Source organism: Aplidium turbinatum, chromosome 4 (genome assembly GCF_918807975.1).
Source record: "Aplidium turbinatum chromosome 4, kaAplTurb1.1, whole genome shotgun sequence".
Classification (NCBI taxonomy): Eukaryota; Metazoa; Chordata; class Ascidiacea; order Aplousobranchia; family Polyclinidae; genus Aplidium; species Aplidium turbinatum.
This window is the reverse complement of record NC_137475.1, coordinates 28,000,252-28,027,117: the sequence shown is the minus strand read 5'-3', so window position 1 is coordinate 28,027,117 and position 26,866 is coordinate 28,000,252. Positions and strand designations below refer to the sequence as shown.

The 26,866-nt window shown below is 37.5% G+C and overlaps 1 protein-coding gene and 1 non-coding gene across 3 annotated transcripts; one reads left to right on the top strand and one right to left on the bottom strand.

Annotated features, from left to right (window-relative positions):
- The first annotated feature begins 1,629 nt into the window (after positions 1–1,629).
- Positions 1,630–26,624, top strand: LOC145768463 (autophagy-related protein 16-1-like). Of its 2 annotated transcripts, XM_082579959.1 has the most exons (17): positions 1,630–1,900; positions 10,005–10,119; positions 12,040–12,106; positions 12,242–12,351; positions 12,946–13,027; positions 13,346–13,515; positions 14,419–14,484; positions 15,100–15,183; positions 17,260–17,280; positions 18,022–18,124; positions 18,805–18,910; positions 19,413–19,555; positions 20,263–20,358; positions 20,873–21,009; positions 21,471–21,623; positions 23,139–23,285; positions 24,014–26,624. In XM_082579959.1, exons 1-17 carry the CDS (start codon positions 1,804–1,806, stop codon positions 24,099–24,101), a joined length of 1,785 nt encoding a protein of 594 aa, XP_082436085.1. In that variant the 5' UTR covers positions 1,630–1,803; the 3' UTR covers positions 24,102–26,624. The 2 variants fall into 2 exon arrangements, with proteins under 2 accessions (XP_082436085.1, XP_082436086.1); XM_082579960.1 differs by lacking the exon at positions 14,419–14,484.
- On the bottom strand, positions 16,396–16,501 carry LOC145769770 (U6 spliceosomal RNA). Its single transcript, XR_014289085.1, has one exon. It is a non-coding gene; the product is annotated as a U6 spliceosomal RNA (small nuclear RNA).
- Positions 26,625–26,866: the final 242 nt, after the last annotated feature.

Sequence of the window (26,866 nt, the reverse complement as noted above, 5' to 3'; positions counted from 1 at the left end):
TTTACAAAGCTACAGTGCATCGTAACATTCGTAAGTGATATGTTATGGAAACCAACTTGTTAGTTTCTTCGGAAACTTGATTATTCTCTGCTTGCTTCACGGAATTTTGTGTTTAGGCCTACGTTATCATCAATATGTTTTTTTTGTGCCTATGTTGTTGTTGAAGCGCGGGAACGTTTCAATTATTTTATTTTTTCTCTTGTAAGCTTATTTTAAATGGCAAAATCGTAATTTCCGTAGGGTGGCAATTGACTAGTAGACCGTATGGTCGTCTCGTTGTCTCCCTGTCGGTATGGGAACTTGTGTAACTTTTGTATTGTGTATATTGCATATTTCAAACATGTACCTATGTTCCTGTTACTGACAAATAAAACATTGATTGATTGAGGCTACATTTGGCATTTTTTGAACTTTGTATGTGGCAACACCGGTTCCAGTCAGTCAGCCGGCCAGATCCCAGGTTGAAGGAAAACTGATTTCATTCTGCACGTCCAAATGTATACTCTTGTTTTGCCTGCTTTATTGCCTGTGTCAGTGCAAAAAAAAAACAAGTATACCCTACAAATCTGCCAAAAGTAAGCACGTGACTGAGTCTTAAAATAAATTGATTTGAATTGTCTTAGGCAAGACACTTGACATGTCGGTTGTGGAGTGGTACGGTACCCCTTCGAATATACTGCCTTGATTTTTTTTCATGGTTTATTGGTTATGTACAGTAAGCTGCTCGAGTGAAATCCTACAGCTTTTCAGAGCTGGTATACAAGTCCCCCCCCCCCCCCCCTGGTAACTCATAATGACAAAGACAGGACTCCACCAAACATATAGGGTGAAACTACTTTACCTTTGCTTTCCTGTTCACACACTTCAGTCCACATGTTTTGGTCAATTCCTCTTTGTCATGAATTACCAAAGGGGGGGGGGGGGGGGGGGGACTTGTATACCAGGTTCAGCTTTTCTTACGGCCATAGCTTAGGCTACTGAACTAAGGATAATGATTTCCACATAGCCAAATGGTGCAATCAAAGCCTTACAGTGCCTGATAAAAAGCTACAGTCATAAAATAGTTTTTTGAAGTAGCCTAGACTAAGCAACAATCTTCAATTTAACATAGGTTCATAAAAATGCTACAAATATACATCTAAAAAGTATGGTTGAGCTGTAGATATAGGTAGATACCACTGCGATAGACTAAGTACCGGGGTACCGTAGCCTACTGCAGCAGCTAATAAAAAGAAGGCTGTGGCTATATTTACATTATTTAGTTTAATAATAGCCTCAACAGTGTTACCAGATAAAGAATTTTGCCCTAATTTGAGAAAAGTTTAAAGCTGTTAAAGTAAAAACTTGTATTTTGGAAGTTTTTTTAGTCCTGGGCAAAACCCTAATCTTATTCTTAACTCTTAACCTTTAGCCTACCTTAACCCTTCCTAACTTTAATCCTAATTCTGGCAACACCTGATTGTAACCATGGCCACAAGTGTGGAAAAATAGCCACTTCCTAAAAAGAAACTGAGCTATGGTTGTTCTCTAACTCATGTAACCATGCTATAGTCTTGAATTGAACTAACGCAGTTATGCGAGCACTGTTTGCACTTTGTAAATGTGTCAATTATAGGTTCCCGTTTGTAGGATGAACGTACATAAAATTGAAATATGAAATCTACTATGAAACTGGATGATTAGGCCTAAAAGCTCAGACAACTTGTAAACTGGATTAGACTTTGCTGCTGCAACAAGTCAACTACCGGTATCTGTTGCCTTGGTGTTGGCTATAGTTTTATCAAAAATTTCATCTAAGCAAGCATGAATAAGTCAAATTTAAATTTTCAAGAAGTAATTTTACAGCAAATAGAAGAAAGAAATATAAGTTATGGCAAATTTTCAGAATTAATTTATTCACGTAAGTTATAGGCTATTTCTTTGTAGAAACTACAAGTTTACATCTGACATAACAGGGTTGCATGCTAAAATATAACATAAAGAAATAAATTATTTTTTGCCAAATTGAAAAATAAATTTCGGTGCTGGTGTACAAGTCTCTGTCCTGGTCCAAAACACTATAACGTTATAGATTAAAATTGACCAAAAATACAGAGTGGAGTGTGTGAATTCTGAATAGCACCTTCACAACTTTACTTATTGCTTTGCTATTTTCTAATCTAAAGCCATGACAGGTTAAGTTTTATTGTGAGAAAATGGCAAAAGAAAGGTGAAGCAGTGAGGCATAAAACAGGTTTCACTTGGTTAAATGCTATTCACACACTTCACTCTACATTTCTTGGTTGATTTCAATCTGTGATGTCATAGCATTTTTGACCAGGGTGGAGACTTGTACACCATCAGCTTTTTTTTTTCGCTTGTTCTACTTTTTTTTATTAGTGCCAATTTTGGGTTCCAAAGATAACGTAAAGGGACAATAGGCTTAAGTACCATACCCTCTGTAGTTATTGTTACTATATGCGGTAGGCCTAGTCAGGAACCTAGCCTCAGTTGTAATTAAAACATGAAATGATTGGCATTATCATTCTTCTGTATAAAAATAAATTTATCCTACACTTATATATATATATATGTCTTGATTTAAAATAGGCAATCGCTTGTTTTAAATTAAACCATTGTTGCCATAAGCACTAGACAGGGTATGGGATGGAATGGAAGACGTTTTTTTTCCTTCTGCCATCCTGACATTTTCTTCCATTCTATCTTTATTCCATCATAGAAATCTACTCTATCTCAAAAATTTCCTCCATCTTCTATTTCATCTTGCATCTGCAAATTTTGTAGCTAAATTTCAGCTACAAATTTTACAATCATATTTTTTGAGGATTATGCACCGTTTGGTGTAAGAAGTTAGCTTACAACTATAAGAAGAATCCAGGGCTGTGGAGTCGGAAAACAAATATATGACTCTAACTTCTCGGTTTATAACTGGACACGCCAAAATCCTGCCGACTGCACAGCCCTGGAAGAATCTATGGTCTTGTTTTGGCTCGACTTCAACGCATGTTGTGCAGGGAGCACAGCTAGGTGGAATGCATTGGAGTGGCTCTCTTGCTTGTTTTATTTTAAGTCAACTGGGGAATCACTTTGACTTAGAAAACTTATGCTTTAGTTTTGTGACTCTACGGTGCAGCTTCCATCCATATGGACAAAAGTTATGAGTTTGATGTAGTAATTTTCTGCCATGTACCGCACCGGTATATGAAGTTATACTGAAATAAACTTCATTAATTGATTTATTTTTATTATCACAGTTTGCGTTTTAGTTTTCAAAGCACTTTGCATGCTGCCACATAATGTCATTGTTTGATTAATTGTTCAAATGTTTACTATTACACTAAATAAAATCATTCAAGAGCAAGGTTTTTCAACATATAGTGCATTTAAATGTCTAAACTTAAGGACAATCGGAAGACAATCAGTGAAAGTATGTCATTGTCATACTTACACAGTGAGAATATTGTTGACTTCACTTCCTTGAACAATCATCAGCCAACAGCTGCGTTGGTTCAATACGAAAAAATTTCACATATATACCTATTTTGGAATACTGAAAAGTTTGGGTGTTCATCAGGACAATTATCGTTTCTAGCACTAGTTGCTACGTTCATCTGATGAAATTGAAAGTAAAATTAACAACAAACAAGATGGTTTATTGTCATGGTGCGCAAAACGTCAGTGAAGCAATAAACCATCTTGTTTGTTGTTAATTTTACTTTCAATTTCATCAGATGAACGTAGCAACTAGTGCTAGAAACGGCTGTCTTTAAATGTAGCAAACCTAGCAAACCTCGCAAACCTAGCAAACCTAGCAAACGTAGCAAACCTCGCAAACCTAGCAAACCTCGCAAATCACAAAGTTGCCAGATGGTATTTTTTCTAATTGTATTTTTTTTTATTTCTTGGCGTTTTATTTATCGAGTGCATTTTTTTTAAAACCCTTTTGATTATGTTATTTGTTTAGTGTTGATGTCTTATTTTTATCAGTAAAAAGATATCAAAATCTCTGCTTTGTTGATTATGGTTAGTTTTGATATAAATACGTTTAAAGCAATGCCTTTGCGATCAACATTTGTGAGATGTTGAAACTTGAAAGGTAATATTAACGCAATTTATATTTGGTAGTCAGACATTCGAGAATCAGTACTTAATCCCTTAGACCATGGTTGGGTGAGTTCACTAATCAGTGGTTCTCTAAAAACCGGGCTGCAGACGATAAATAAAACTTAACTTTTGCAGGTGACCGTAGTTCCTGGGCTACGCCGTGTGACACAAAAGGAAGAAGTTCCTAATGACAAGTTTTTGTGTGTGTTTAGAATGTAAGGCATATTTTGTAAACGAAACCGGTTTTTCCAAAAGTTTTGGTCATTTGAAGTGTGTTTAAAATGCCTATATGCTTTGGCTCCTTTTTGGGCTACGGTACTTGCAAAAAAAATTGGTTTGAAACGTGTTTTTAGCTGGGTAATTTTGTGGAATCTGGCAACTTTACAAAGTTTGCTTCTTTAAAATAGCAAACCTAGCAAACCTCGCAAATCTTGAGAAAGGTTTCTACAATTGATGGCCGATGAGGTTTTCAACTGTTCATAGTTTGCACCAAATAGATAGGCCTAGACTACAGACAACCTTATCATTACTTGCTGCTAGTCTAAATCTATCATCTTTAGGGAGACTATGAAAACCTATTGCGGTAGGCTTTCAAATGAAGAAACCTTCTCAAGCTTTGCGAGGAATTCGGAGTTCGCGACATTTAAAGACGCCCGCTGAGAAAACCTCATAACACAAAAAATGTTTTCCCGTAATTGTACAAATGTACAAACCTTGTGAGGTTTGCGAGGTTTGCTAGGTTTGCTACATTTAAAGAAGCAAACCTTGCAGAGTTGCCAGATTCCACGAAATTACCCAACCAAAACACGTTTCAAACCAATCCCAAAAACAAACCATTTTTTTGCAAGTAGCCCAAAAAAGAGCCAAAGCATATAGGTATTTTAAACACACTTCAAATGACCAAACCTTGGAAAAACCGGTTTCGTTTACAAAATATGCCTTACATTCTAAACACACACAAAAACTTGTCATTAGGCACTTAGGCTATTCGTTTTGTATCACACTGCGTAGCCCAGGGCTGGACGTACGGTCGTCTGCAAAAGTTAAGTTTTATTTATCGTCTGCAGCCCGGTTTTTAGAAAACCAGTAATTAGTGAACTCACACAACCATGCTAATTAAGGGATGGAGTACTGATTCCCGAATGTCTGACTACTAAATATTGCGTTAATATTAACTTGCAATAGGCTATCTCACAAATGTTGATCGCAAAGGCATTGCTTTAAATGTATTTATATCAAAACTAACCATACCCAACAAAGCAGAGATTTTGATATCTTTTTATAGATGAGAATAGAACTTCTGCAACATCAACACTAAACAAGTAACTTGTTCAAAAGGGTTTTAAAAAACATGCACCCGATAAATAAAAAGCCAAGAAATTTAAAAGAATACAATAAAAAATACCATCTGGCAACCTTGTGGTTTGCGAGGTTTGCTACGTTTGCTAGGTTTGCGACGTTTGCGAGGTTTGCTACGTTTGCTAGGTTTGCGAGGTTTGCTAGGTTTGCTACATTTAAAGACGGCCCTAGAAACGATACCTATTTTTGTTTAAATAATTAATCAAACGAAAAGTTTTAGTCAATTTATTTTACAACTAAGTTTGTATCTCTTGATATGTTGGTGCAAACTTAATGATGGAAGATTGTCTTCCATACCATCATCCAAGTCTTCCATCTCCAATCTCCATCCTTGACATTTTCCATCTTCCACCCCAAGATTCAAGATGTGCCTTCCATTCCCTGACCATAAGGCAATAATAGGGCATAGTTCCAAAATTATTTGATTCGGTGCTGTCGATTCAGATATATCCCAATTTGAAGATGACCAATTCGGCGCATATATGCTGTAAAAGAGCGTTTCATGATTAAAATATAATTGACTGTAATGAGATGGCAGTTCTTTAAAATCCCATGGTGGTATCTGTATGTTTTAAAGTATATATAATTATAAGACAGGTTAGGGCTATTCAGGGGAGTGATCAACTTAGTTAATCACCTAGTTTCATTATATCGCTGATGCAGGCCTAATTATCTGTGTAATGTGTATGGACACAGTATCAAAAATCCAAAGTGGCATCTGTGTATTTAGAGCAGTGGTTCTCAAACTTTTTCAGCTTGTGGCACATTAGAAAAAATATAAAACGCACGCGGCACACTTGCAAAAGAAGGAAAGTTGCTTTAAAAAAAATTATTTTCACGTGTCAATGCGATGGATGTGCTTGTTTATACCAATATAAGCTTCGACTAAAACGAGGTTGCATTGTTGACAAACATATACCCGAATTTCATCGTCAATTTTAAGCAGTCTCTCTCGTTTACAGCTTTTAATTTCAGTCAAAACAGAAAAGCCATGTTCACATAGCCATGAAGATGCAAATGGCAATATAATTTTGATTGGTCTTGCACGGGATCATGAAATAGAATTTGGAAGCAGACAGCCAAAACGCATCTAAGTTTTTTTGTGGAAACAGCGTTTAAAAAAATGGGTCGTTTTGTAAATCAATGAGCTGTTCTTCTTCTGCAGAAAGATTGCTTGATTCATTGCTTCCAAATGGTGGGAAGTAATGTTAGCAATAGCTAACATAGCAGCCCAATAGTGACGTGGCAATTACCCTGCTGTATCGGCAATGCCATAATTGGTTTCATCGTCACATGTGCTTATTTATCAGCTATTGAAGGAGTTAAAGCGCTTTTAATTAAGTCGCATGCTTGTCTGAATGGCTTATTTTAATAAATACTTATACAGTTCTTTTCCAAAATTTCAAAAAGATTTGCGGCACACTTGAGAATCTGTTGCGGCACACTAGTGTGCCGCGGCACACAGTTTGAGAATCACTGATTTAGAGAATTGTAGAGATTATTCAGGAGAGTGATATGCATTCTAACCAATCATTTCCAAGTTGAAACCTAGTTGTACAGAAAAGAACAGTTTCAAGTTAATGTGAAGTGTTGCATTTTGTCCCTTTATAAATTATCGTTTTGCAACATATAAGGCACGCAATAACAACACAAGGTACAGATGGCGCTGACACAATATAAATCACTTTTACCTCACCGTGAAATGAAACAATTACAGCATAAACTGTTTCATTTCAATGAGAATGGAAAGTTAAACATGAAAACTGCGCGCCTAAATGTCCATACAATTTTTTTTTAAGTTAACAAAAAGAATTGCAAAATTTTCAATAATGCACCGAATTGGTTGTCTCTGGAAAGGGCCATTATTTGCAGAAGCAAAGTTCTGCATCCAATTGTTGCAGATTGGTATATATAGTTTGTTGGTTTTTCAAGCATGAAGTTAGTGGTCAATATATGCTATAATATTAAGTTTTACCATCTTTGGTTATTAAAATGTTTCATTTCTTACCATATATATATTAGGGTGTGACAGCCGCCCCGACTTTTTCAGAATTTGCCTACCTTTTTTTTGGTGGTGAGGTTTTACCTGTATAAGATTCCTGTAAAGTTTCAAAAATATTGGTCAAGGTTTAGAGGTGGCCCGTGGCCACTAAAGTTTTTAGGGGGTGCGCGATGCATTTTTAGGGGTGCTTTTGCTATATCTCGGCTTCTAGACATGATAGAAGGTCCTGCTATAGCTCAATCGATGCAGAATAAGCAAATTTGTATTAAACTTGTGAAGAAACTATTTGCCTAAAATGTGTAGTTTGCGAGTTATTTGAGAAAAACCCATTTTTTGCACAAATTTTGTGAAAAATTGTTACATATGAATTGAATATTTTATCATTTTCACTTTTTTTTCTTCTTAGGAACACCTGGAGAAGTACAGAAGCTGTAACTCTTCAAAGTTTAAACCTAAGTTACCTCATGTTTTGTTTTGTTAGAAGCATAGAAACTGAACACTAACATTATGTTTACTGTTAAGGCAATTTTTATGGTGGTAAGTGCTAATTTATATCACATGCTATTGCTATGTCACAGTTTAAAAATCATCATCATCATCAACCAATTTTGATTATACTATACAGGCCATGAATTAATCCTCATGTCGAGGGTGTGGTCAGTCTGTCAAGAACGAAGTCTTCCCCTCCACACCTCATTTATTGGGTTGGCAGAGTCCATGTTCAGGGCTACAAGGTCATGTTTTACAAGTTCTTCCCAAGAAAGTTTTGGTCTACCTTGACCCCACTGTGCTGCGATGTTAACACATCTGACCTGTGAGATCCAGCTTGATCTGCGCTCAACGAGGCCAAGCCATCTCAGTCTGCCTAATTAGAGGACTTCACTGATGTCTTTTATTTTGAGCTTTGATAGAAGAGTCTCAAACTGGATGTTGTCTTCAGGCTTGACTAGGCGAGTCCATCTTACCATCAGAGCGATGGCCAGCAGATATGAGGATCAAGAAGGAAATGATTGTGAAGATCTGCTATGAAGCCCTAGCACAGGGATTTGTGAGGGGTGATTTTGAGGAGCTAGTCAAACTAGTGCTTTTGTATCTTGGTGAGGGAGCTGAGACCTTTGGAGGTTTTCTACATCCGGGTGCTTGTCACAAAGCCAGATGGATGGCCAAGATTTTATACTGCATTAAGATCGTTCTTCTCACTAAAGTTATTACTAGAGATCTTCCTGCAGGTTTTATATGTTCAAAGCAACAGCTAAAGAAAATTCAAAAATTTGTTCCGCTTGTTGTATATTCCTATGTGCCATGGTGGCTAACCGCTTTTGTGTCAACTTCTGCTCCTTGCAACGGACCTAGAACTTATCAACGTCAACGAGTATTAAGAAATCGAAAGCAGTATGGTCAAAGCAGCTCTTAAAGCTCTAAAGGGGCACATGTGGTATCTTAGTAAAGAACTTATACCCCTTACTCTTTTCGATAGCAGTGTGTCTGACGGGACAAGCAAAAAAATGTTCAAAAGCTGACAAGCTTCGAAGATCCTGGACATTCTTTAAAAAGAGAAGGAAGTAATTTTGGCAAACCCTCCTTTTCTTTCGTTGCTACAAAACCAACAGATGACTTGAGCTCTTTAGTTGGAGAAGATTCTTGGAGCTTCTTCAAAATCTTGAGGATTGACACGACCTTTTTAAGTGTTGGTGTTGCCGATTGGTGCCAGAACGGCAGCTACTGTGAAGCAAAGAAACGGGTTTCAAATCTTTGTGTTGTGAATGATGCAGCAGAAAGGGGTGTCAAACTGTGCCAAGACTTTATTGACACTACTAGTAAGACAGAAGTTTCATTTCAAAATATTCTTCAAGTAGTTGAAAACAGCGGAAATTCTATGCCCAATCAGCGTAAACAATACTTACATCCATCTCGGTGTTGGTTTCTTACATTGTGATTTTTATCATCGCTGTTCCTCGCTCTCAAATGCATTTTGTGATTTCGTTTAACATTAAGTAAACATGTGAATTCATCATCTCATTAATTTTCCATGTGTTTTAACCCAAGAAGAAAAGGTGCAAAGAACATTTTTCTCACGAATATGCAAAAAACGGGTTTTTTTCAAATAATTCAAAAACTAAACATTTTAGACTGAACATTTGTTCACAAGTTCAATATAAACTTGCCTTTACTGCATCGATTGAGCTATAGCATGACCTTCTATCATGTCTACGTGCTGAGATATAGCAAAAACACCCCTAAAAATGCATCGTGCACCCCCCAAAAACTTTAGTGGCCACGGGCCACCTCTAAACCTTGACCAATTTTTTTGAAACTTTACACGAATCTTATACAGGTAAAACCTCACCACCAAAAAAAAGGTAGGCTCTGTGAAACCAAGTTTCAAAAATCATGGGGCGGCTGTCACACCCTAATATATATCCTAAATATATTCGTAGTTGAAAGGTTTGCAACAAATGCATACAATTAGTGCATACCATGAGCAATTTACCATAAATCAATAATTCCTTTTTAAACAAAAAAATTGTCTTGTCTTTAGATGCAAAGCTATATGAAGCTAACAAAGAGTTGCATGAATCAAACTTGAAATATCAAGAAGAGATTGAAACACTGAAGCAAGAAAAACATGATATTTCTTCCAAAGTACATTCAAGGTATGTTAACCAAAACATCTATCTAAATAGGCTAATCATTTGAAAACAGTTTTGCAAGATGCAGATATGTTAATGCAACACATCTTTTGCCTAGAAAGTGTTTCTCATCAGAATTTCAAAGACATTTTGTGAATAGAAATAGTTTTAACATTTTTTTTCTCTCTTGCCTTATTGCATTGATCTATACAAAGTAACAAATTAAACTACTGTATATATATGTTCGTTTTTATAAGCTTACAACGTAAAGGTAAATGAATGTAAATTATGGCTGCTGATTTTGAATCTTCCATTTTTGCATTTCGTATGTGTCATGTCATGATTTTGGTAAATATTGCAATTTTAAAATGTAGTCTTTGTTTTTTGCATGGACTCATTGACATGCATTTTTTTCTTTAAATTTTGCCCACGATTATAAGCATGCGAGTCTTGGCAAGCCTCATGAAATTTGTCACTCATTTTTTTCCTTGAAATCCGATAAAAATTCGGCATAAGCTTTAAGATTGTATAATGTATATATATTCAGGCTAACCCATCATGAAACTTTTTTGGTTTTATGTGCAACTCCAACTGCCTCCCAAATGGTATATGATCATTATTAAACGGATTGCTTACAAACCAAAAGTCAGGCACGTAGGCTTGTCTGTGTTATTTTGACTTGTTGGTCTTGCAGGCAATAAAAGCTCTTTATTTTGTATTGGGCTACAAGTTTTGGAAATTATGCCGCTTGAACACAAAAATAACAAAGTGTGGGAAATTCGTGCACAAGTAGCCTGGCTTATGGGCCCAGACGTGGCCGCAGATATTGTTCATATGGACCGAATTTCTGGCACCTTTGGGCTACACACAGGGTTGAGAAAAACCCAGGTTTTTTTAAAAAAGCCCAACCCGCCCGGGTTTTTTTTAAAAAACCCGGGTTTTTTTGGGTTTTATTGGGTTTTTTTAAAAAAGATGCAAAAAAGTAGATTCATGCTTATTTCACCTCAAAACTACTTTTTACGAGTGAAGTGCCTTTCACTCACAGTACATGCTTGCATAACTCAATAAAATAATGCACTAGGGCTGTTGTTGCTTGAATGTTGCATCATCCATTAGTTTCAAGATCAAGTTGGATGTTGCATCATCCACTGATTTCTATACCAAGTTGATGCTACTGTGGTAGAAATCACATTATTGCATCATTTGTTTAGATTTGAAGGCAAGGAGCATTTATGCCATCATGTTTAAATATTTTTTATCATTTATATATATATTATATATAGTAATGGATGAGCAATTGAGCGATTGCGTGGCCAATTAGGCAAATGCTCTGAAACAGCCATGCGTTAGAATCCAGAATCTGTAATTGGTAAATAGCCTCCTAAATTGCATTTCACATCATATATACAGACTACAGTAGAGTAGTACTTTCACCAATTTAACTATAAGGCCTTCTTGCATAAATGAGTTTTAGTGTAGTATACACAAAGTGACATTACTTGATTTTTGTGTACTGTGCAATATCCACTACGTTTTCAGTTTATTCTTGGAAATTACTTCACAATCACATCCTTAAGTCCTAATTTAAAGTTTGTTGTAAGTGCCTTGTTGTGTTTTTGTAAATTTTTTTAATTTTCCAATAAAAACTGGACAAATATGATGCTCTGGGTTTTTTTATGGGTTTTTTTGGGTTTTTTTAAGTGGGTTTTATTAAAAAAAACCACCCGGTTTTTTTTGGGTCGGGTAGAATACCAACAACCCTGGCTACACAGGGCCAGGGGCAGTCTTTGCTTGATATAGTTGAAAAAATTATTTTATGTCTAAATGATAAAGCACCACAATTAATGAATTTGAAAGCTATTACATTCAATATCTTATGTTAGTTAATGCACATAGGCCAAAACAATGTTTCATACTTTAAGTTTAAACTATCATTTTTAACAGTCATCCTACGGTTGAACGCAACGATAAACACTCGGCAGCACTGGAACAGAAGCTCTTGAAGCAGCAGGTATTTTGTTCTCGTTGAATGTATTTATTACAACTTCAATAGAAAGTGGAATCGACGAAAACAATTTTAGTAGCATGGTGCTGATCTTGATGACTTAAGGTGATGGATTCATCAACTCAGAAAATTTTATTTCAGGAGGAGTTAACAGAACTTCATCGAAATAAAGGAGCAAGAGCTCAACAAATCATTGATCTAAATGTTGCTCTGCAGGAGAAGGAACGTGAAGTTACAGTTGCTAATCAATTGTAGGTAGTTTTTTGTAATTGAGTCTTAAATTAAATTAATAAATTTTTTAATTTGCACCCGAGGTTTATTGCACACAAATCAGTGTAGGCTATACTGTATAATTGTGAGGAATATACTAAAATGCCTCGATAGTATGAACTTTCAAAAACAAACTCATTTACCATGTTTTCACCATGGTCTCATTCACCAATAAAAAAGCAAACATTTATCGGAACGGTTTACGACAATGACCTGAATGGCTCATTAACGTCATCCCCCTTGATTGTAAGTAACTTTAAACATCTGCAAACGTTTAAACTGTCCAAACAACAAACTTGTTTGGTACACTACTGAGAAACGCCTTATTTCCGATGAAAAATTTTTCATTTGAAATTATAACTTTTTGTAAGACTTTCTACTCGACATCACCACAGATTTTTTTCAATAGTGGACGCTAGGCGCCTCCTGTTTAGTGTATTTTGTGTTCGTTAGAGATTTGTCAAAAATGTCAAGCTTTACCTTTCCTCGTATTGACACCTGTTTAAGTCTTGCTGCCAGCAAAGAAACAGACCCAACTTGTAACTAGCGTTTACTCTTTGCTGTAATTTTTGTAGATGGAAGGAAAAGGATGTCAAGTTGAAAACGATAACAAAAGAATTTTTAGAAATGGAACAAAAAAACGTCGACTTGAAACAGGTTGGTTGGTGCAGAACGAAGTATTGATTTAAAAAAAAAAAGACTTACGACAAATTAAACAACTAATTCCCATAAAGGCGTAAAACTATCAGACCATTTTGTCAAATCTTAAATTTTCACTGCTGGAGGTGGAGGTTTCACTCCTTGACGGTTGCGGCCTAAGGTGATGTTTCGATCGCACGTGGTCGTGTTGTTGTGGAAAGAAATAGGAGTCTCATTTTGTGGACTTACTCTAACTCACAATGCAACGTGAAGTACGTTTTTTTAAAGGCAGTCACGACGTACACATCGATTTGGATCGTTGTGATTGTTTTGCAGGCAAATCAAACTGTGAACGACGAATACCAAGCACTGCTGATAGCGTATGAAGCTAACGACGTGAAGTTGCGAGACTGTCAAGTGGAGAATACGCAGTTGATCAAACGCTTGGAGCACCACGAACGGAATCTTGCAGATGCTGTCAATTCCGCAAACGCTGAACTCGAAAGGTAAAAAATCTTCACAAGCTTTGTTCGTTCTATTTTCCTCTAAACGAAACTTGGAAAACTTAATCCTGTTTCATTGCATAAACCAACAGTCCAATCACGCCGCTTAATCCACGTAACCCGAATTTTGAATTTATGTCCTAGAAAAACTTGATATAGTTGCAATTGTTTTTTAATTTTAAGTGAAACTACACAGAAATAACAAAATCCTCTCATAGGTCACTTCTCCAGCATACATTGATTATGCCTGCAAAATTTCATACCATTTTGACAAGAAATAAATGAGTAGTTGTACATTGAGTAGTTGAAAACATTAATAAATGGCTTTCGAAGAAAACAGTGTTTGAAAAACACTCATTAAAACACAAGCTACATTACTCACATTTTATCACTGGAAGTTTTGACACACAAAGACATTGAATAGTCAAAATTTTGCTATATTTAGAATCCTGAAGAAATTTACTGTTTTTTAGATGCAAAAAAAGTTTTTGATTCAAAAATTATTTCCAACTGGAGTGTCCCCTTAAGGAACATTAACTCATGCTTTATGCACTGAAAGAAATAAACAAACTAATAAACGAAATTAAGACAAACATCAAAGGAAGATTGACTGTTAACATGGTCACTACTTTCAAATGATATCTCAACTATCATTTCTATATCATCATAACCACTTGCTGAGCATGCGGCCACACTTCTGACTTACACAACCAAGTCAAGGCTGCAGTAAACTAATTTATAATAAGTTATTCAGCAGATACAGTTTTTCAGTTCTTTATTATGGTTAAAAAAACACAGTTGTTACTTGAAAAAATGTATGAAGCGATTGGATATAGTACAAAAAACAATAACAGAAAACGATTATAAAAACAACAACTATGAAGCGTTTTTAATATTTCTACTTAGGATGCTCAGAGAAAAAGCGAACCCTGTTGTTACGAATGAAATTAAAAAAGAAGAAGACAAAAAAGGGTTCGTATTGCTGGCAGTAAAAGTTTCCAACAAAATGTTATTCTTACCTTAGTACTATAGTGAAGCGCGAAGGAGCGACCTATTTTCATCAACACAAGACAGATAGGGTCGCAACTCCACCGGCTGGTCAGTGGTCACTATTGTGGCTAATCTCTAAATAATGTGTCTTTACTGCTTCATAGACTACTAAATTGACATCCGCAACCCTAAGGCAAGCTAATTCTCAATTTATTTGATTATTTTTTTAAGAAATTGCGTGATAACACGAAAAATAAAGATTAAAAAAACTACTAGTAGTCTTATTTGATCATGTAATCTTGCACTTATGCGCTCACTCGGCAAAATATAGTAGAATGAGAACGTTGTTTAACTTAATGTACAAAAACTTTAGTTCCACAACAATGAGCTTCTGCCATTACCAGAGTTGCATTTTTCGAACCTCAAAGTCTGAACCTTCACTGTACACTTGTATAGTGTACGCATTTTAGCACTTTACAGTCACACTTCGCTGAACAGTTCACGTTGCGATAGAAAGTTAATTTTGTTTTAATTTTGTCGGAAAGTTTATGGTTGGTGCAGAGTGTATCATTATGCCGGTTTGTTGATTGATTTCAGGGAGGAAAGTTCTGGTTCGGCCTCCAAAACAAGCCAGCCCGCTGGTTCGCTTTCCCCTCCTGCAAACGTAACCATTCTGGACAAGTAAGATATTGATTTGTGGGTTGATTCTTTATGATTTCTTGACTTTTCAAACTTTCCATAGTTGCTCAATCGGTGGAAACAGATTCTTGTTGTACCTTTTGCGAAGCGTTGTGCTGTAGCTAGTACAGGAGGCCAAACGTATCCCATTTCAGACATATACCCCCACCAGCCACTGACAGGGGAAAGTAAGAGATGAACAACAGGAGAGATGGATATGCGCAGAAAATATGTAACTTAAAGTGCACCAAACTGTTTAAGTTCAAGACGGCAGTCACAGTTATTTGTGCATGTGTAACGTATTCTCCAATTAGGAAATACGTTATTATTTCAATGTTGCCAGATCGTAATGAATACTTGGAGGCAAACTTTTAAAAAGAAAAAGACTAAGGTCGGAAGCATATGCAGAAAACTTTAGCCATGTCAGAGTTTATAATATTTTAGTAAAAACAACTTTCCCAATTCCATGAAATACTTTTTTTACTTGGGCATGTCAAAGAGATAAAAAGAAAGCTTAATAATATATAAAATGCTGTGCAACATCGATGTGTCAACTGTCCACATAAACTGCTTGATTCAAGGGGCGTGAAACAACGAGCCTGTGCTTCGATTCCTTCGAATGTTTATTTAAATTAGAAAATTCCACCCACTGATGCTGTAGCTTTTTAACATCATCCTCTATAGCAGGGGTCACCAAATGGCGGCCCGCGGGCCGCATGCGGCCCGCCACGCTGCATCGCTGCGGCCCGCGGAAGGTATCAGCGTACAAGTATAACAAAAAATACTTTTCTTGAGGAGTTAATGAGCACGAAGGCAAAAAATACTTTCCGGGAAGCATATTTTCGCTTTGCATACGATTCCACCGACCGACCAATCAGATTATAGTTTTAGGTGGGGGTTGCTTAAAGTTATTCCAATGCGATGTCCAGCCATACTGTCCCAGTGGTTGATTAAAACGTTTCTTTTCGAATTTGTCTGTGAGCATAGGGTTGCTTATTTTAAGTTTGCAAACGTCATGTAAACACTAGTGTGCGTTTCACCGTTATTGTGTTTCATGAGCAGTATTCCCTGTATGCAAGTTTTTGTTGGCAAAATAGGTCGGTGTGCCAACTCAATTTATAACAAATTGGCAAAATATTATACATAGATTTAAAGACTTTTTCTGATTGTATTATGAAAATATTTAGCTTAGTACTGCAAAACGTTTTTTTTTTAAGAAGTATGGAACGTTTCACGATTTTGCGTGTCACCCTTGCGCGGGGCCATGCTAATCTTCTCTGTATCGTTCCAATTTTAGTATATGTTCTGCCGAAGCAAGTACTGCAAAATGTTGTTAATCAACAATTCTTGCCATGCTGATAAGCACCGTAAGTGAGAGTTGTCAATAATAAAATAAAGACGGTTTTATTGACTCTCACAAAAAGGATGAAAAACCAACTCATTGCTTTTTTAGAGGGAAGACTGTTCATGAATTACGATTTTTTGGTGATTTCCACAAGCGTTTGTTTCATGGTACCTGGTTTCTTTTTCCCTGTTATTGGAGCCTATTTTTCGCTGATATGTTTGCAGGTCACTATTGTTGCCTGTATTGCGATGTGTCAAACATTTCCTTTTTCACTGAAAGTCTGAAACTGTTAATTGCAAGATATCTTTTGCGAAGTAAAGTAACAACACCACTCTTGCTTGGCGATGAATATTCCGATGAAACCGCTCGCCTCGCTATAAGTGCACAAAACAAGTGGCCTCGTTTATTAGGCATTGTTAAAAAAGTCAAAAGTGTTGTAAAAGGAGCTTGGCCTGGCAGTAGCGTTGTTCGATTAATTTTGTTGAGCTGCGGTATTCGAACATAAGTATGAACAACATGTAATGCTGGATACTGGGTACAAAATGCGTTCTTTTCTAGCATACGAGTCAACCTACCTATCATTTTATTAGTGCGGCCCGCCACAGCTCTCCTTAGTGCCAAAGTGGCCCGCATGCAAAAAAGGTTGGTGACCCCTGCTCTATAGGGTTTTAGCCGCATTACTTGTTGAAATGTAGGTTTCATTAAGTAATCTACACGACTATTATTGTTTGCAGAATCTCAACATTGTTGTTCAGGTGAGCTTTTATATAGAGTTGGAATAATATGCTTTAAATTTCAAACGCTTTCACATAAAATTAGTTTATACTGTGAAAAGAAATACCGTAAGTGAAACCAAAAATCGTGTCAAATCGCCATGTTGCACAAACGTCCAGTTGTTTATCAAAAGTGTGATCTGTGTGTTGTATGCTGAAGTGGGGTCCACAAGGATTCAATAATATCGTTACTGGCTCGCTTTCGTTGGTAACTGTTTTCCGCGAAACATTTACTTCAAAGTTGAAACGGCACTTGACCGCTGAGACATCAGAAATTCCCATCAATTTGTATTCGCTTAACTTGCATGCATCGCAAGAATGAGGTTTTCTGTTTTGTTGAATTTTGTCATGTTTCTTATGTAATTTAATTGTAACCATGTAACAACTCATAAGTAGCCATGGTAACTCCTTTATTATTACATAACATTTGATCTCTTTATTTCACATAATGGTCGGCCACATAGCCAAGTGGTGAGAGCCCCTGTGCATCGGATAGGGACCGCTCAAGAGCATACGGCTATGTCTTTGGCAGGACACTTAATTGCATACCTTAAGATGGATTGATTGGCTTCTTTGTCTTTCCATCCCCTTGATCTTCACCACCAGGTGTACGCTTGGGAACGACAAACAATATTAGTTTTTCCATTTTGTTGATCGTAGGCCCGCTTATGACACTGCACCATCGTGTGCTACGCTGTAGTAACGTTTTTCTTTTCACTTCAGGAGTAAAAAAGGCGCTAGTGAAGAAGAGCCACCACGTCCACATCGCTTCATGGGGGCATGTTCGTCGATCGTCCGTTTGCCCCAAGAAGTTGTATGCAAATGGGTTGGTTTGTGTTTTTATTGTTCTTTTAAATTAACAAATCTATACAAAGTATAGTTTCAGCTGTGGAAGTCGCATGACATTGCTATTAGGAAGTTTTATGGAGCAGTTTTTGAAAAACAATAGTTGGAATTTTTAGTGTGTAGGCAAATCAGGCGTGAGCTTTGCGTCGCGACATGTCCTATGCATATGTCGTCGCTCAGAATGGAGCTATTTTCGAGGTATCATCAAGATTCTTCAGCTAGAAAGCGAATATCCTTGGTTAAACTTGATATACGTAACTCTTTGAAGAAGTAATATGCAAAGGCCGGCTAATAGTATTTAGTGATGCACCGGAGGCAACTTTTTGGCAGGAGGCAGAATGTTCCGAGATGATTTATCTGGTCTTGTCTATGGCTGGAAGGGTTTACGTTTTATTGTGACTTTTTTTCAACTCAACATTACGGCGTTATTTGCACTTGGAATAGAAAATTCAATGGTTTGTAACTCGCTTCTTTGAGCGGTGTGTATGTGTTGACTAGTGTCGCCGAAATCCGTTTTCAGCCACTGCTCAATACTAACAAAGGCGATGTAAGATTCATTTCCGAACACTGCATACATGAAATGAGATCACCTACTTGTTGACTCATCATGAGAGCTGTCGTGTCCTTAAGTTACATGCAATTTGTATATTTCTCCACCAGAATGCTCATGAAACAGAAGTGACATCGACCAAGTTCTCGTTGTCTGGCGGACGCCTGGCCACCGGTGGCACCGATACGTTTATTTATATGTGGAATTTTGTCGGAGGTTTGTAAAACATTACTTTGTAAATTGCGTCGGATCTACAAACAATATGTACAACTTAAGTTGTGATTTTTTACCTTTTGTTTAATTCAGTTTTATTATGAAACGGATTTTAAATAAGTAAATTTTTTAAATCGTGTTGCTTTCAACGATTCTGCAGTCAATATCCACTGAGAACTCAAAAAAGACTTTGCACCCGGGAGGGAGGCTCTTCCAGCTTAGGTTGCCAGGGTCAGTCTAGTGAGTTTTTTTTTTTTCGAGTGAGTCGAGATGCCTGTCTTTACCTCGGCGTTATCCACCATTAACCACACTCTTACAAATAGTTTGTTTCATTTTTTCAACTTGTGGTTCTTTTATGCAGGTGGTACTGCTATTTTGCATTCATCAAATGCTGGCATTTGCACAACAATCTAACCTCTTCCAGTTTCATTTTTAGTTTCACCTTTCCTACCTTCCATTGCTTCTTTATTTATTTTTCAACCGATCACTCGTACTTCTCATTCAGACAAACCCACACTTCACTCCACTTTCCGAGGTTGCAGCAAAGGTGTCACCAGCGTAGATTTTGATCCGCAAGAGCAATATATTGCCGCCAGCTCCACTGACCTTGCCTCAAGAATATGGGCAATTGATTCCCAAAGAGTAAAGGTGCGTTTCTTCTGGATGTGCCCAGACAGTAAATCTGTCGTTTTTTACCTGGATCCAACAGCTGCAGGTGTTGAATCAATGTAAAAAACAACAGATTTTCTATCTGGGTACCTGATCGTGTCCTTTCTTCGTGTACAGTTCCGGCACTTTATTATCTGAGTTATCTCAGTTTATCAATAGAAAAAGGTAGTTTATTCAAATAATTGTAGATTTTGTTTATCAAACGCCTCAATTTTCTCGATAAAAGAGCTTTCTCGGTAAAGCCCACGTCCATGCAAACTTACAGAATCGCATTAACTGAAGTGAAGATCGATTGGTCAAACCTAGCATTTTTTGCCGGTCTGGATATAGCCCGAAAACAGCATCACCTGCGCAAACGGATTAAATTTGAAAGGCGAGCTGAAAATAGATTTTAAGTCAATGATCCTACGTTTCACAGAGAAAAATATTTGCCTTGTTGATGCAAATAAATAAATATGATAGCCTGATAGGGCACGTTGGAAGTGAAGACAAAAATATTTTTATGTAGAAGCTCTGATGGTATCCTTCACAATCGGTTCAGTGATGTGTGCAACAGCAGTTAGTGGAGTGACAATTCCAATCTAGCTGCCTATTTTGTTTTGTTGCTGAACCCCACATGCAGTGAGTTTGATAACATAACTTTTGTGCCGGGTTTGCCAAACATTAAGGGTTGTCTTTGATTGCAGCTCACACTGACAGGTCATAGAAGCAAAGTCTTTTGCAATTGCTTTCTTGGATCGTCACAGAGACTAGCCTCTGGAGGTGCAGATCGCACCGTTAAGGTGAGAATGTCGCAAACAGCAGTCAAGCGTGACGCTGAAAACAATTGCTTTGAAGTTAAAAGTAATCGTTTCATCGTACTTGCTTGCTTCAACGTGGTAACCGACGTGCAACTTAAACGGTTTTATTGAATCACGACGTCGATCAGTTGCGACACATTGATCTAAGTAGAGCATGATGCGAAGGAAGCATGATGACTACTTTAGAGGTTGTATGTGTTCGAATTGTTCAATGTATTTTCTTCTGCTGAATTATATGCTGGTGTGACCAATAGTTACAAAACAGCGACTAAAGGCCAACTCTTGAGTTGTGCATTGATGCAATTTATGCTAAAGTTTTCTTCTAATATAGTCGTGAACACTTACAGAAATCGATTTTTATACCAGTGTGAGCTAAACATGCTATTGTTGGCATGATGAGTCACCGATTTTGTAATTTTTACATCATTCGAATGCGGTCAAATCAAACGCTCGTCACTCAAATGTAAACTGGTCATTCACTGAATGAACATTGCAGGTGTGGGATGTCAATTCTGGCGCTTGCAAGCAAACCTTCATGGCCGGCTCGACATGTAACGACATAGTCGCCGTTGACTCGGTCGAATGCTTGGCAAGCGGTCACTTCGATGAAAAAATAAGGATCTGGGATCCCAGGTGACGAATTAGATAGTCTTAATGGCTACGGGTGGAGGCTACATAGTTATAGTTAGCGAATCGCAATCGCTCGCTGTTTTAGTAAATACTCAGCCTTGTGCTGAATGCCAGTGAGATCGCTCGTTTCTACATGGAGATGTCAAAATCAGTGATATAATCACCTGACCACACAAGTCAAATTGATCTTAGCCCGTGTGAAATCACGAAACGGTGGTTTTTACGAGGTCTTTCATGTTATCTTGATGTTAAATGTATCGAAATCTCATCTCAGTACCTTTATTAGATGGTTATACCTGTGATCCTAGAGATTACGCGATAATATCTAGCTGAGGGGTCAGGGTTGACTTTGCGATGCTTTCTCGGTCCGAACACAAGTGTTTTGTTCGCTCGTTACCAATTTCAAGATGTAAACATTTGAATTGTGAAAATGAGCCTTTCAATGCGTGGATATGTTCTAACAGATCGGGCAGCCAAGCTCAAAGCGTGATTAAGGTTGGAGGAAGAATAACATCCCTGGACATGCCTGCTGACAAGTCCATGCTGGTGTGCTGTACGAAGAATCACACTCTGGAGCTGGTAGATATCAGAAAGGCCTCAGTGCCGTCTGTCTTCGGGTGATTTGTTTACTGTTAAAATGTTACCTCATATCTAACAAATGTAAAAGTGGACAAAGGTTTTTGTACTGAATTTACCAGTGTTGTATTTTGTTTACAGTGATTAACCTTTCATCACTAACAATATAAAGTTAGCTTTAAATCAAACCCCTGTATTTGAAAATATTATGGAATATTTATCGGTTAATAGTATACTGCTTAAACGTATCAGTCGTTTATTAGAATCAAAACCTGAAATCCCAAACCAAATCCAATCTGATGTTAAGTAAAAACATCGGTTAAGCGCATACCGCTTAAAAGAATAAGTCGGATAAAAGCATCTGGATTTGCTTCTAGTATGCATACTTGATTCATTTAATCGTATAATTATACCTGTTAGAGAATGTCTCTTTTTTGCTTCGCATTATTGTCTGCAATGTTCAAAGGCGAAATGGAGCAATTAGGTGAAACAGACGCATGCGCTCAAAACAAAGACAAGTGTCTGTAATCCCAGGCCATAATCTTATGTGCTAGACATCGCACTACAAAGAACCAATTTTCGCACAGCTGGGCTCCATTAAAACAGAAGAGCACACAAAAGGAATAATCACACTAAAGAAGTTTAAATGCTTTTGATGTCATTCGTCGGCGACTGGCCTTTCAAGGAATGGACATGGACAAAGTATTTCGGCTTAAGAGGGAAGTGTTGGAAAGCATGTCCAAAAGTTTTTACCAGAAAACTTTGGAGAATTTTTTTTAAATTGCTGAAAAAAAGTAGCCTACTGTTGTGAAATGCAGTGCATAATTTCATTTGTGCAGTTTCATTCAGTTGAAGAACATTGCAAATTAATTATTTTACCAGACAGCGCAAAAGACTTGAAAAAAAAACTTTGTGACTTCAAAACAATGTGTGTGAGCCGTGTTTTTCTACCATACCAGTATTTTCGTAGGCCACGTTCCACACTCAAAACTACACAGCTGGTACGAGCTAAAAATAGCACGCTTGAATCAAAAACTTCAACGTCAAAGTTCGCGTTGTGACGTCACAAAGATCGGTGAGATTAAAAGAAGTCCGATTGCCGCATTTTGCAGAAAAATGCTTTGATCATACCTGCTCAGCCAAGTCAGCAAAGCTGGTCTTTTTTACATTGTTTCAACGTCTGCAGACAATAAATCAATGTAAAAGGACCAGTTTTGCTGGCTGGAACATACAGCATAGTGTTATGTAACACAGAACTAGTAAACTCTTTAAAGTTTAACCAGAATTTATTGTAAACAGTTGTAGGAAGCATCAGTTGTAATGTGCGTTGCAGCCTAGTCAGCACAGACATCTTCCCAACAATTACGCCCATTCACAATAAACCTTTTTTTTAGTAAATTGGTTAAACGAATCAATCGTATCAAAACGTCTGGCAAATAGGTGATTCGATTAACCGATTTCGTCTGTATATCAAAAAGCTTTAAACTCAATACCAACACATCACTACCATCCATGATAACTCGCTATATATAAATCCAATTTAACGTTTGGTTTAGAAATGACTCGTTTAGAGTTGCGACGGACACATCAAGGTGCGCTTTCAGTCCCAATGGTTTGTACGTAAGCGCCGGTTCTAGTGATGGGTCCGTTTTCACATGGAATGTTAAGACCGGCAGTCTAGAAGCGATTGCCAAAGAACACAGGTAGCTAATGAATGCTTTCCTGCGTTGATAAAGTTAGATTTTCTTATATTCTATACTGTATATAAAAAAATTCAATCATTTGTTTGATGCTGCCTGCCCCATGTGCAATGTGAGTGAGTGCATTGCTAATCCCAGCATCGGTGATACGCTTAGTTCAATTTTTAGCCTCATGATCGCCGACAACATAATTGAGTTTCCTTGATGTGTTGCTGGTTCGACGCCCACTGAGAACACGGGGTTGTGTTATGACACGGCGATGATGAAAGTGGATATTTAGATTAGCTTTCTTGTCCTCCCACTCCCTTGTCGAGTCTCTACTTTGTGTTGTATAGTGCCATGCACCCCACCACTAGATGCTATTAGTGTTGGTTCATTCAATTTACTGGAAAAAGTAGCAGTCGAGAGCTTTGTGGTGAATGAATTAGTGGTGCGATACCGATGAGCCCAACCTCATGGTCGAAACACGTGTTTAGCTTTGTCAATTCTTGCTACACTCGACTGCCGAGAAACGAATTTTGACTTACTATACGGAAGTTTATGTACAACAAAATAACAGCTTGCCAAGTATATGGCATAACGATGATACGATTGTAGCAGCTTCCTAACAACATTATGCTGCACTTAAACCGAATCTGAAGGCAGACAGGGCAGCAACACCATCTTCGTATCGGCCAGTTTCAGGAGAGCTAGCCTACAATCCCCCTAACCTCCGTTTGAACTTTCTTCAGCGATCCTGTGATTTCCTGCAACTGGACAGGCGGCAGGCTGGTCTCCGGGGACAAAAAGGGGATTTCTATTGTCTGGACCGAATCCTGACGCTACGACTACGTCATCGTTGACATGCCACAAGCCACGGAAACTGGGTAGAAGTCCATGCTGATTCTTTTCTACGAATGCATCATGGATTAACGTTGGACCAATATAATGATGTTGTATTGGTTGGAATGGAATAACTAATTGTTATGCGGCACCCTACGATGCAGCAGCGTAGCTGATCCGTGGCTTGAAAAAGCACCCGCACTTACAGCCACCAACCATTTATTAAAATGTTTAGTGGTGTTGCGGTATTGTATCCAGTGTTGCCAGTTGACTTCAGCGATTTTAATTTGATTTGTATTTATTCAAACTTTACCTTTTTTGACTGCCCCTTTAAACTGCTTTTCCCAAAACAAGTCAATTTATCGTTATCAGAACTCTAATGGCGACTGGTTAACGAAGCTGTGAAGTGGCATGTTTACTTATGACTCGCTCGTGGATAAGCTGAGAAAAACGTCTCAGTTTCTAACTTCCTTAGCTTTATGCAAAAACTTTTCGTTATTTCAAAGTGTTTTACTTCAAGTGATTCTAAATTTGGGTGTCAACCACCCCACCAGCCATCTATGTCATGAAGGATCTAACCCCCCCCCCCCCCCGAGTCCCCCCCTTATCAAAGGTTTTTCTTGGAGAATTATTCTAAGTTACACCGACTTGTACTTCTGTGTGTTCAATTCATCAATAAATCCACTGATGCTTATGTTTTAGCAAAACTGTGTACCCCCACACCATTTAACGTATTCTTCCTATTTAAAACGATGCATAAATGTCTTGGCCATGTTCTGTTTCATATAATTAATCACATGAAATGTTTAGTGGAAATACTTCATTAAATATTGAACTGACCAACAAGACTGGTATTTATCACTTGTGATTGTCACACATTTTTCTGCTTTTGTTTTGTTTCAATGAAACGTTTTTAAACCGTGCTGAACTAACTTAACAACATACATTATTAATTTTTTGTTGATTTACTAACATTAAACCGTATTTAAGCCGGTGATGTACTATCCCGGATGTGAAAACTTTGAAGGTTATTTTGTCTTGCCATCAAATTATGTTGACCGGAAAAAAACTACAATGTTTAATTGTGTTATATGATTTATCCATCGCCGTTGTAGGTTGAATCAATGTAAGGCTGCTGTTTCCGTCTACTAGTAAGTTAGGAAAAGTTGCCATTTTTGCATCATTCTGATTGAAATTTTTTTTCTCACGACGTGACAGCAAATCAGTCGTTTTTTGTAATTGAATCAACGTCCACCGATGTTGAATCAAAGTAAAAAGACGACTGATTTGCTGTTTGGGAAGCTGCTTAGTTTGTTGTGTTTGTCGAAGCAGAATTATGTGACAACTATTTGAATTGCATGAACTGGTTCAATTGTGTATCGATCTGTAATCAAGTGGCGGTTCAAGCTACCATTGCGAACCCACAGGCGTGTTTTAGATTAAAAATCTTCAGGCTATTATTAAAAATGAAAGACAAAGTGATAGCAGGTTATGTGCATTTGTTGTGATGTCAGCACAAAGCGATGGGGCTCACAAGGTACCTGTATTAGTGGAACCCAGCTTACAGAATCCGATTTTTTGCATATTGCACAAAGTGAATCAATGTAAAACTAGACGGAGTTTGGTGGCATTTACACCACGAGCACAACTTATCTATGGAAAGCTGGGGGAATATCGGCTGGTGGCAATTGTCGTCTACTCGTTCTGTTCTGTAGAGAAAGTTCATTTATATATTTGCACTTTTAGATGTTTAAGAGCAACTTCAAATATTTTCCCGTCTGATTCCAAGCAAAACACACGCGCAAATTTAATGTTTGATTTTCGCAACGCCACTAACTCGCCACATGGCTATCGCATACGTTGATGAAGCATTCGGTGATGTTTGTTTGATTACAATCACTCGGTTATATTATTATTGCATGTCCCGATTTTACCCAGAGACAAAGTCTCCACTCACCGATTGTATAAGTTTGGACAGAATTGGGCTAACTAAGAAACAAAATTGAATTTTGCATTTGGAAGATTTTGGGAATCTTCACTACAGGATTCAGTTCCCATGACTGGTATTCCTTGTTGAGGAGGAGCGAACTACCTGGCGTTAGCACTACCTGAGTCTTCACCATTAAACAGCGAGCGTCTTGTGGCGCCCATGCACCAATATCGACTAACAATGATGTCCATTCTTGTATTTTCAACCAGAAAATCGTCCTTTTTTACGTTGATTCAGCGTCTGCAGACGCAAAAAATCAACGTAATTAAGCCTGATTGGTTGATTTGATTAGAACTCATTCCACCACCAACCAGTAAAATGCTGGATGTCGAGGGCCGTTTAACTATCATAATGTGACGTAAAACTGACATAAACTAACGTATCTTTGTTTTCATTGCACAGTGCTATTGTGTTAAGACCCTGCAACAGAACAGACAGTGTTCTTTAATGTATGAAGCAATTCGTGTAATCTGGCATCACTATTCACACTTTCATTTGCATATTACTATATTACAAAACCTGTCGTCAATTCAGTCGTGGTTTCAAATGTGCTTGTTTAATGTTTAGCCATGAAGCTTCAGGCAACTGCCTTCATATTAAATCTAAAGGTTCACGAACAGTGCTTTTCACGTTTCTTTTTCTACACAAACATTGGGCGGAACATGGCTAGTTGGCTACCTAAAGATACGGCCTGATTTGTTACATTTTGCAGAAATTTCCAGAACACAATTTGATTTCGAAGATTTTAGTCAGACTTAATTTTTCAATAACA

Bases quoted from the DNA above. Each gene is read 5' to 3' on its own strand.
- LOC145768463 (XM_082579959.1), top strand. From the start codon at position 1,804: ATGAATAAGTCAAATTTAAATTTTCAAGAAGTAATTTTACAGCAAATA. The intron at 13,028-13,345 runs GTTGGTTGGTGC...ATTGTTTTGCAG, and splicing joins AAAACGTCGACTTGAAACAG to GCAAATCAAACTGTGAACGA. The intron at 18,911-19,412 runs GTTTGTAAAACA...CTTCTCATTCAG, and splicing joins TATGTGGAATTTTGTCGGAG to ACAAACCCACACTTCACTCC.